This window comes from Scomber japonicus, chromosome 10 (genome assembly GCF_027409825.1).
Source record: "Scomber japonicus isolate fScoJap1 chromosome 10, fScoJap1.pri, whole genome shotgun sequence".
In the NCBI taxonomy this organism is placed as follows: Eukaryota; Metazoa; Chordata; class Actinopteri; order Scombriformes; family Scombridae; genus Scomber; species Scomber japonicus.
The window spans coordinates 25,371,425-25,383,779 of record NC_070587.1 but is presented as its reverse complement, the minus strand read 5'-3'; the positions used below and the strand labels follow the sequence as shown (position 1 = coordinate 25,383,779).

The following is a 12,355-nucleotide window of genomic DNA, read 5'->3' as shown; positions in this document are numbered from 1 at the left end:
ACATCTGCTGATGTTTTAGATAGCAAACAATCCAATTAAACACAATTGCAGCTGTGTAAGAAATAGCTCATTAAGATGTCTCATTGTCTACAAAAAGGGCAATTATCCAGAGAATTACACCACCAAAGACCCAGGAATGGAAGACACATCCCTAATAGTTCATTATAACACAATTAAAGTGAGCCAATGAGGAATTATGCTTTAAATTGTTATTCATTAATGTTTAAGTCTCAGGAATGTGTCCATATATTTTGTACTCTTTTATTATTTTTTTAATTCATGTGTTTTGAGTTTAAGCACTACAGTTCCAATCATCAGTCCAGTGCAGCTTACAGACAGCTTACAGACAAGAAGTGACATGTGTACATTGGCCATACATGAGCTGCTTATGCTGCTTTTTAATGCTGGATTTAAAGTACTAAAGTTGTGAGTTAAGTGAAGCTTTGATGTAAGTTCAGTGAGGAAGATCTCTTACTGGACTCCATGTTCTGCCATCACTTCAGCTTTCCAACACCATCGAAATCCATCCAATTCTGACATCTGACAAATGATATTTCTGCTTACCTTCCTCTAGCCAATCACTTCCTACATATCATCCTTTAAATATCATGGCATTCTATTGCGCAAACCACCTACTCCTCATCATCTCCACGACCCCCATGATATCCATGGAAACTCATCAGAAGGTTTACATCAACCACCACCACCAGCAGCTAGACTATAGGGTCTTATCTTCTTATAGACATGGCTCTATGAAGATGCTTCACATACAAGTCTAGTCCTCAATAATCTGTTTCTGTTGGAAACCTCAATAAATATTGTTATACACATCCAGATCTCTCTGTATTGAAAGACATATTGAGTAAACAAAAGACAAGAGCAATTTTTTCATCCAAGGTGATGGTGATTTTTTAATTCATACAAGTCAAAATGTACTACAAAAATATAAATGTGTAATATAGAAAATATAGCAACATCTACATGTATATTGTTGCTAAATTCTTTAATAGGTGTAAGACATACTGTAACATTTACTGCATTCGTAAATATTGAGTAATCCTTCATGTGATATTCCTATGAGCTATATGCAAACTTCACTGTTTTCATAGAAGAGATAAAGGCAGCAGATCAGCTCAAGAGCCATGGAGAGCATTATCATATTCAAATAAATGTTTTGTTTACACAAAGCCCGTTATCCCTCTAATAATCACAACAATGAATTTACAATAAAAAAAGTGATTTTAACCTGTGTCACAGAACACTGGCTGCTTATAAAAGAAACAGCGTTCTGTATGAAAACGGAGGTTTAAACTTTGTATGCTCTTTCTGCAGATCCACATAATAATGAACAGTAAGATAGAGTTTCAGCTTTAAACTACAACAAGTTTTTACAGTTCCCATGTGACCTTGATTGACTATATGCTGAGTGTCTGCTGGGAACCTGGAGCACACAAAAAGTAACATCAGCAAGACTTACAGAAAATACCCTGACATTTATGATGTATGACTCAATCTTATGTATTGATTATGCTGCAATCTGAATATAATGCATTGATATGACAGTGTAGAGGCGGGTAGATCAACAGAAGCCCTAGCGGTAAAGCAGTAATGATTCCAAAAGTTTACCCATGGTGCAGTGGTGGGCTTGTTGTATCCCACATGACAGAGACCTTCTCTCACCTTCTCTTATCATGTATTTAACACCTATTTAAATGCATCAATGGGGATTGTCAATCTGATTGATTTCACTTAGAAATAAATAATTGTGGAGCATGTAATCACAGCCTCCAGTCTCTAATAACTGCACAGATCATTAATGAGGTCAACTACATGTAGGACAGCATGCCTTTGCTAATTGTTTTCCTTTCCTCCACCCCCCCCCCACCCCCCTCCCCCCCAAAAAAAAGAAGCTCCATATGAAAACTTCACAAACAGGCTGTGAGGTTCCCTGCAGACGGAGCGACCTCTACACCAGCACGGAGCATCTTACTGCCATCTCTCTTCAGTTTTTTTTCCCGGCCCACACGGCGCCCCCTGTGGTTAACACCACACCTCGTTCTTTGCACATGCTTTACACAAGCACACGCACGCACACACATGCACACACACACGCACACACACACACACACACACACACACACACACACAAAATCAGCTTTATTCTCTCCCTCAGTCAGCCACCCACACTCAGTCACGAGGGGCTGGTGCGTGGTTGCACCAGTGTATGTGCCATTTTCTGGTGTGACATTTCACCACGTTTGTGTGTGTGTGTGTGTGCATGTGTGTGAGCGCTCCACTCAGTGCGTATGCCTGCGCACGAGTCCAAGCATGAGTGTGAAGAGGAGCTAATGCATTAGACTTGCTTTAGGATTCCTCAGTGCTCTTTATGGAGGCGGGCTGGAAATCCCTTAGTTTAGCAACAATGTGGTCCAGCCATGCAGAGGCTTGCAGGGAAAGACAGTACAGCTGCATGCATCCAACTTCATCAACCACTGCCAGCTCCCACAGACTGAGGGGAAAAGTGCAAGTCAGGAGGGTTTATGATGGTTTCTTCCTTGCTTTTTCTTTTTATTTACTGTCAGTTTTTAGGACAGTGGATCAGTCTGGAAGATTTATGATTTCCTTTTCTGTCCATCACAATCAATATGTTAGACAGCACTGATTAGACTGTGATCGCAGTTAGGGAAATGATGTATATCAACACTGTTCTGGCATTTATAGAACTGACAGGCTCGGTGGAGACAGTGCAGGTAAACTGCTCAGAGGGAAACATTTTAAAGTTCTTTTTCCCTTGCTGTTAGTTTATCACACACACACACACACACACACACACACACACACACACACACACACACACACACACACACACACACACACAATTGTGAATAAAACTGTTTGTCCACTGGTCTACATGTTTGTACAGACCGACCGATAATGGAATTTTCAGGCCAATACCAATATTGGACACATTACCTAAACATTTTTGTTAAAGGACTTGTTCACAGTTTTCTTACAGTCAGGGGCCAAAATGAACACGGAAACTTGTTTTCTTGCTGTAATTATTCCTCCTGTCCAAGACTGGATTGGTACCCCAAGGGGCCCTTGGGCACCGAAGCTCATGATTGCTATTCTATACTAGGCTATGGTTTGGACACACTAGGTTTCCGACAGCGACGATAATTATCAACATCAAGAGAATGGGTCAAGCCTTGTGTTGTACTTCTGTGGAGCACAACAGGGAAGAAACAAACAAAACAAACACTGACACACATAGACTATTTTTCTCTTAACATTTAGAGCCGTTCAAATCCAGTTTTTATGTTTCAATGTTACAGTCTTTTTAGTGTCAAAGTTCCTCTTTTTGTTACTATACTTCCACCACAGCTCAACAGGAAACACTAAGAGGGAATTTGAAGGTAAAAAGACGTGATGTGTCAGATATCACTTGATATGAATAACTCACACTGATGAAGCTCAATAGAAGCTGATCATCTACTTTTAAATGACTGTGTGGACTCACTGTGGATACAGTCCTCCATCACTTCCATTGAAAGCACTTTTGAAGGAGATCTTTTCAGTACGAACAGGAGGAATGATTACACAGAGGAAAACCTCTTTCACCTTTCATATGAACACCTGACTGCTGGTTTAAGACAAAGAGAAAAATTGCGAAACTGTCCTTTAAGACATGTGCAACCACACAAGGCGTTTCACTTATCCTGGCTGATTAAACCTCAGCTCAGGTAGAAGGCTGGCAGAGCTATGCAGGAAGTCACACAAGATCAGTGGACCATTAAGAATGATGAAAGTAATTTTTTGGTGCTACAAATCTAACAGCAGAGTTGGGAAAATGGTGCCAAGCCTTTAAAAAAATGTCTTTTTAAGACATTTTACAGTGTGTAGAGAACATTTTTTGTCAGCGCTCTCTGGTGGACAAACTATATAATACACAGTGATATCAATGAAACTGCCCAATCCCAACAAACTACATTCATTTGCCAGTTATTTATTTATTTAATTAGATAAAACGAATGCAGTCCAATAGCCCTGCAATAAATGCCACCTTCATGAAGGTTCAGTTCAGTCATTCATTTTTAAGGCCATTTGAAGAGCTATTCAATTGTTCCGTATCACACTGACAGATATTGGGAATTAGGGGAGACATCTTGTACTAGACTTGAAACTAGACACTGTGTTTTTATTCAGCTTCAATCATCGTGTTAAATCTTTCATATCCTAAATTTAGGATCAACATTTGGACCTAAAAAGAGTTCAGAGATAGAGTCATTTAAAATTCAATATGTAGTCATGAATAATCAGTGTGTCAGTTTGTTTTAATGGTATCTTTACACATCTTTTGATTTGTCATTGTCACATTAACTGCCTCAGTCCTGTTGGTTTTGTCGATTCTGACTCCCTCCCTTAAACCACACTCACTTCCCTATCTCTTTGGTCCTTGCCATTCACCATCTGGCCAACAGACACCTTCCGAATTTTCCACCTGTCCCAATCACCTGACTCCCACATGCACCTGTTCACCTGCTCTTTTTCCCAAACCATCCTCACCTTTTTCACACCTGCCTCTTATTATGCCCATCAGTCCTTCTGTCTCACTAGCTCTCCAACCCTTTCCCTTTTGTACCTTTGAGTGTCATTTGAAGAACCCAAATCTTACAGAGTGCCTGTATCCTTTTACTTTTTCCTTTATTTTCTGGATCCTTTTGTTTTACCTTGGCACCTTTACTATAAGCCTTAATGTTATATTATTTTTACCAATAAACTCAATGGGCTGTTCCTGTGTGCATGATTGCATTTGGGTTCTTTCACTTTCTTGTTGTGACAGTGTTGGCAGGAAAAGCTCAGGTGACACTGATGAAATTAACAATTGCTCAGCTACAATAGATAGATAGATAGATAGATAGATAGATAGATAGATAGATAGATAGATAGATAGATAGATAGATAGATAGATAGGCTTTATTTTGTCACTATACAGAAGTACAGCGAGTATCCAAAGAAGCTGTACTATACCAGGGTCATGACCATGGAAAAAAACACTACCATCATTAATGTTCTTTCCCAGCTCTAGCATGTCACAATGCCTACTTTGAAAAAGGTCCATTCTATTACTCTTTGTACTCTGTTGTGTTGCATAGGTTTAATTTGCTGTCGAGTTGTTTGTATTTTTATAAAGGCCCATCTCTGGCATATGCTGCAGGATGTGGCATTGGTCCATGCTGTGTAATTATCAACAGGCTCTACATGTCAGAACAGTAAATAACAAAGCAGTTGGGCCAGGGGTGAAAACAAAAACTCATATTAGTTTTCATTGTTGCTTCTCAACTGGATGTGGCACACAACTCTGCATGACAGGAACCTTTGCAACACATATGCCTGGTAGTCGTTGACAGCTGCGTAGCTATCCCCGCCATAAGTTTGACAAACCAATTTCAGCCTGGAATCAGGATTTTTAGAAAACTGTGAGCAACAGAAAGAAACTTCAGAAGGGGAGAAAAAATACTGTATATTTCTCCAGTTCCAACATTATGAGAGACAAAAGATTTATTATATTACGTGGTGAGTGGCAGATCTTTTCGAAGGCAGGGTAGACAAGATTATCTTTGTTTCTTAAAGTATCAGGAACTGTAGAAAACAGTTTCGATCAGCAAGACTTGAACCCTCTATTTTGTACATTCGCTTATATTGGATCCTATCCCTGCATGCACTGGGCCAGAGGCAGGGTACTGTACACCCAGCACAGGGTTAGGGTTAGGGGTTAGGGTTAGGGTTTCCTCCAAAAGACACACCCAGCAGAGGTAGATCCTTCAGAGAAATTGAAAAGAAGGTAGAAGGAACCTCTCCTCCCAAAAAGAACCCTTGATGCTTTTGAGACTTTGTTGTTTTGTGGTCTAAGTCAGACATTTCAGATTGTAAATACCTGAGGAAAACCTTATCACAATCAGCTCCTACATTACTGACTGATCAACTGAACACACATTTTTCCAGATTTTCAGAGTTAATGAGGACTGCATTAATGTTCCATTAAAAAATTGATCAGTGAACAATAAGTTGCAGGAGAGGTGATGACTGCAATGCGTACAGCAGATGACACATTCAGGCAGAAGAAAGGTGTATTTCTTGGTTTTGAAAGGGGTAAGGGTGTGTTGATAATTTGACATATTCAGTCTAGACATGAAAATACTCAGAAATTGGAGAATCTTTGGGGTTTCAGTTCACTCTATTCAGATGGCTCATAACATTCCAGAGAGCAAAGCAAATTTTTTGGTGTTGGGTGACACCACCTCTCTGTGTCACCATGCAGAGTGCTCTCAGTCTGCGACACTGTGTCCTTGTTTGGTTATTTTCTGAAGCTTTTCTGCTTTATTTAATATTTCACACTTGAAAATAACAGCAAAGCTGAAAGTGCATGGAGTATAACCAAGGTCGAACCCCAAATGGCCCAATGGCATTGTGGGTGACGTGTATCTTCCCTCTTCACCTTCAGCGCACTTTTGTTTTGATCACTTCTTTCCTTATCTCAAACCTATCACAATCGTGTCACTTGTGTTTAAATTGAGTCATACGCCTTCTCATTTCTTCACATCTCTCTGATCCATCCTTTAATCACTCACTGTCTCCTCCTCTGTCCACTGAGGACTAACAAATGAAACCTCTCCTGCTCTGTGCCACACGTCGTGACACAAATACATCCACACACATGCACGATGCCTCACCAAAAATGGATTTTATGGAAGATGTTTCTGGACTGAAGCTGTCCACATGTCCCTGAACCTTTAACTTACACCATTTGAATGTCAGAACATTCCAAAAATAGCCCTGATGTCACAGTCCTCTCAATGTAAAGGTTAAATATTTCTCATTTCTCACAGGAGCTACACAGCTCACACAGTGAGATATGGATATATAAATCACATATTTTTGCTCATTGGCTCTAATTATAATATTACAGTAAAAATTAAAATCTTGCTCTCATTGCAAATATACTGTGAAATTAGACGATGAAATTCCTATTCACAGACACTCTCAACCATAACCAGAGAGGTATTGATTAAAAACTGCATTTCATCCTTCAAATTTGATCAAAAGGTCACATTAGAATCAATACAGGTTAAGAGCTTTCTATTGATGAAGTTATTGATGTAGTAAAGCAGATAATCAAGCTGTATCATATCTGATAACAGAGGTCAAACACAGTCGCTGAGTAACATCCGATTTTGTATTAATAAATGAGTAATATTGAGCCCATCTATCTATGAGTAAATATATGAATCTAAGCATACACACTGTACACACACAGGACTAACCCTGCCTTTATAGGCCTGGAATTTACTGCACAAATACCAGCACTCCATCTTTGCACCTGTCCTGGTGGATGTTTCCTTGAACAATCAACTTATCTGCAGTGATTAATAGATTATTGATTGATCATGTCCGGAACTGAAAGAACAGAGCATGACAAATTGTGGCATTATTCACAGCAACCACAGTGTGACATGAATAACCCTTTCTGATTGTAGCATAGTTATAAATAGTTTGGTGGCATGCATTGTTGTTTGAAGAAGACTCTCAGTGAACATCCCAGTGAAGGTGAATGGGCTGGTTAACCTACAACACATCCATGAATGGTTTTGACAGTAACATTCATTGCTGTTTGTCTATGTCTTGACCTCTTAAACAGTCATTCCTTTAATCATCAAGAAATATGTTAAGGTATCTGCTCCTTGCAATGACAATGACTTGCTACTGATTGGTTACCACAAACTAAAACCACATACAAAAAACCCAGTTGCAAGATACAAACATTGATATTAGACAGGTCTACCTGTACCTCATTGATTTTTGAGTCAAATGTTAATTCCTGCTCTCTGCAATATCCTATATAATTTTTGCATCACAATTATGGATGGTTACATTTTAGGGATGATATAAAATAATGTATAAAAGGTTAGGCCGTAAAACACATGGTTAAAGTTTGGAAAAGATTTACATTTAATAAAAAGGAACATTCATTGTAGATCTGTGACAGAACAGAAACTCCAATCTATCACATAGATGAAAGTCAGACGCTTCATGCCTATTCCACACCTCGACTTCTACACCTTTAACTGCTTGCCTCATTACTTGAAGGGCCCACTGCTTCCTGTAGTGGCACTGGACATTGACACTGAAGTTAAATCATGGTTGTCCAATAGTGACATATACCATACTGTGGTCAGAAATTGGCTCGTATTACCATTGCAACAGGCTGAATGAGACAAAATGGTAACTCACTATGATTATCTATGAAATACTTTGTTTTCAAATTCTACAAACAGTGGCTATAATGTAAATTTTCAATTGAACCCTTACATACTGTTTGGGCCAAATTTGACCCATTTTGACATTTGACAGCTTGTAAAAACAGCCCAAATGTTTTCTACTCTGAAACTGATGACTTTTCCTATCTAAATAAATAAATAAATCTAAATATTTTAAATGTTATACTTTTGTATAGGTGCTACACATGTTTGTCCATTGAGTCTGTTCTGTGTCAAGTTCTATCTGTATCTATTGCCACGTGTTTTAGTGAAATGAATAGTTAATAGTTTTAATAAGATAGTAGTTTTTATGATGTAGCAGTGAAGACTGATGGCTCTAATGGTTATACAATAAACCCCGCACTTCCATAAACTTCTTGTTATTTTCACTTTACATTAAATACATTTCCATCATTATTGCTATGTTATATTTTCATGTCTTAGGTCAAATAGGACATGATATTGTGTGATAGTAGATGTTTTTTCTCCAACAATGAGTGATGTAAAAGCTAAAACATACACTCTCTCTGCTCTCTGAAACATGAATCAAGGTTTAATCACATTTATTGATCAGTCAGATCAACTATTGATGCTTTCTAAACACATCTGTGCTTCAACATTTGGTATAAACACTTTTTATGAGGAGATTCTTACTGTGAGGGTGTCGAATATAAACAGTATGTGAGGGCTAAAAGAATAACTTTTCTCTTTTCATTGACTCCAGCGTCATTGTTTCGATGTTGAGTTAACATTTGTGCTTTAGGTGCACAGGGCTGTGTGAGCACATGGCAAAGCTCCCACACCACCGATAAGGAGCCAAACTCCTCGTCTCGTATCTATGAGCTGGACATGAGCACAGCTCTAGTGTTGACAGCAGGTCTCACCCCTCCATCTGCTACTGGGCGGGACCTTCATTCCCTCTGCAGACAGGGAGTGAAGGAGGCTGGGAGACAGACTGTAATGTATGAACTCCTCAGTTACTAAGGGCGCCCAGACCAAACGGGTCCAGCTGTGTATAGCCTGACCCAAGAAACAACTATCTATCCTCATCAAGTCTGGTCCACCTCCGACAACTCCCCCATCTCTGCTCTTGTCAGCCTCTTCACTCTCTCTTCATTCTCTTCTCCCGCTCTATCTCTCTCTCATCTCTGTATCTATTGTCTTTTCCTTCATTCATCACTCACAACTATCACCTCTCCATTCCCCCATTCGCTGCACAGCAGGCCATAACCACCCGGCTCCCCGACCTATTTCCACACAGAATCCATTATGTCTTCCCCAGCCGCTCTTTATCTTCATCCACCAATTCAATCCATCCAGTCACCCATCCAGCCAAATATTCAGACTCCGTGCCTCCATTTGAACTCATCACAGGGTTCCGTAGCCACTCTAAACCTGGGATTATCATCCAGGAGACGATTCACCCTTGTGGGTTTAAGCACAAAGAAGGAAAAAGAAAAAGGTATAACGTCTTTCTATCTCTGCCAAAGCCAACAGTGGATGTATATGTGTAAGTATATTTCTTCTTTTTATTTTTCACACTTGAGGCACAAACAGCCCACACCCCACTGTTGAGGCACCATAAGCGGGATTACATAAGTGCGATAACTCGCAGAGAGAGGAGGCTGGAGTGGCGAGGGGATATTAGCCGCTCTGGAGACTGGAGGAGGATAAGGCTGGAGATACCCACCGCAACATCTTCTCTGCTTGGTTGGCTTCCCACAACCCACAACTGGCTCAGTATCAGCCCACTATCAGCCTTGGGAGAGAAAGATGGGGAGGCGGCAATGGTGGCAGAAGAAAGAAGAGGAGGAGGAGGAGGAGGACCGAGAGAATAAGACCACGGGCTGATTAGTGGGAGCGACTGAAGAGAAGCAGAGGAAAGAGGGAGAAAAAGATGGTGGAAAGGTTAAGGGGAGTAAGGGGAGCTGAGAAATGTTCCGCCCCTGTGGCCATAACTCTGACGAAGCCAGGATAGAGATGTCAGGCCACATCCTGTCTGCCGAGGGAAGGGAAGGGTAGGGAAGGGAAGGGAAGGGAAGAGGGAGCCAAGATCAGGCAGCAGACAATTAGACTTCAAGCCACAGGCTCTTATCCCATTGCATTTCTGCCTCTCTCCTTCTATCTCCCTCTTTTGTCTTTCTTTACATCACCATCCCCCTCCTTTGCTCTGAGCATCCCCAAAGCTATCAAATATCAGCACTTGATTCTCTTCTGTTTCCACAAGCTTCCCGGAGGCCGATCGAGTGTCCCTCCCCGGACCACAGAGGGATTGAACACGGTGCTGACCCTTGCAAGGTCACAAAGATTCCATCAGATGAAACCGTAAACCTTCCATTTGCTACTTTGTCTTCCACTTTCTTCCCTCTACTTAAGCCAAAGCGCGTCACTTTTTTTTTTTTTTTTTTTGCCGATATCACGCAATTATCCTCACTTTTCACAAATCATACACATTTTCCCCCGGCTTTATTGCAACCGAAGATGCCATTCCTCTCATTTTGCTGAGAGTGTGGTAGACCTTTTGGAGGTTAGATGGAAAAAACTTCACATAAATCCATTTTGCCTCTCCCTTATTGTTTTACAGAGAAGCAGAAGTAATTGTTAATCTCAGCACTTAGAACTCTCTGGACACTTTGTAGTTGATGCTGTAAATCCCCTTAGCAAATACTTTAGAAGTAAACATTTTTTAGTTAACCAACCGTAAAAAGCTTATCTACTCACCATTTATCTCTGCATCTTTTCCACTCTCTTTCACGCTGGGTAAACAGTTTTCCAGGTAAACTCCATTGTGGTAGCAGCTATTTCCTTCACTGAGCTGTGGCGGAGGCTCCCAGCATGTACATGGCGTCTGCATGATGCCACAAGGCCTGTTCGATGTGCTGGAGGCCAGACAGTCCTCTAGCCACTGGCACAGCATCTGACAGGCCGCCATGCTGGGGTTACGCTTCCCCACGACTAAATATTCTGTTTTGAAATCCCCATCACCATCCGCGATGGCCGCCCCAACCCGAGGATGTCCCTTCCTCATTTGGAGGAACTGCTTCCCGGCTTCCAGGAAGGCAATCGGCGCAGAGGTGTCGCAGAGCCTCACCACCTCGTCGAAGCTCTCCATGCCCAGGTAGGTCCGCGTGGTCTCCAAGAAGGAGTCGTACTGGAAGGTGCGGAGCTGTGATGGCATGCAGTCTTCTGTAGGTTTGGTCACCTTGATGAAGATGGTGTAGCGCCGTGGATCGGGGTTCTGCAGGGTCCAGGAACAAGGCATGGTGGGGAACACTGACGATGACAGGAAGAAGCCAAAGAAGCGGCTCTGAACTAAAGTGGAGCAGGAGTCCGACTCTGGACCTGAGGGGGCTGCCTGGCTACGACTGGCCATCAGCAGCAGGGGGACGAAATACAAAAGCAGCGCAGGGAGAGGCCACCTCGCTTGGCCGAGAAACCGAGAAACGACACTTGTCATGGTTTGCGGGTGATGGGAGGGAGAAGGTATCACAAGTCGAAAGGTGGTTTCTGGTTTCGGAGGACGAGATTTCCAGCTCTGTAGGGACGAGGAAGAACAGAAGGACGAGAAGGGGGAAGAGGAAAACGACGCAGAGGTGGTGGAGGAGGAGGGCGAGGAAGGTTCCAGCTCTCAAAGATCCAGCGATCGGCCCATGGCTGCATCAGTCAACCCCGAGATTCACATGAACCTGCAGAATGGAGACAAGATAAGAATTAGACTTTCTGATCAGACATGAATTGGATAAGAAATCTCAGCTTTTATTGTTTAAACTAAGAGCAACAGCAGTGACTTGGAGGGGTGGGGCACGGAGAACAAGTCAAATAGAAGCAGATGGAGGGAGGGGGTGATTTTAGTTAACTTTTCTTCATTACGCAAGTTCAGATCGGTCTCTTCCTGAGAGACAACTGCTTTCCTCACATGTCTGCTCCCATATTTCATCAGCCAGCTCATTAATTTGTCCAATTATAAGACTATTAATTACAAAAAAGGCAACACCTGCAGTCATTCATTATGCCACTTTATCAGAGACGAGCCACAG

At 41.5% G+C, this 12,355-nt stretch overlaps 1 protein-coding gene across 1 annotated transcript in view; it reads right to left on the bottom strand.

Moving 5' to 3' along the window:
• The window catches only part of adgrb1a (adhesion G protein-coupled receptor B1a), a 117,248-nt gene extending 105,473 nt beyond the window's left edge, over positions 1-11,775 (bottom strand). Inside the window, exon 1 of the mRNA XM_053326633.1 lies at positions 11,040-11,775. Coding sequence (XP_053182608.1) covers positions 11,040-11,775 — 736 coding nt within the window. The remainder of the gene's footprint in view (positions 1-11,039) is intronic.
• Positions 11,776-12,355: the final 580 nt, after the last annotated feature.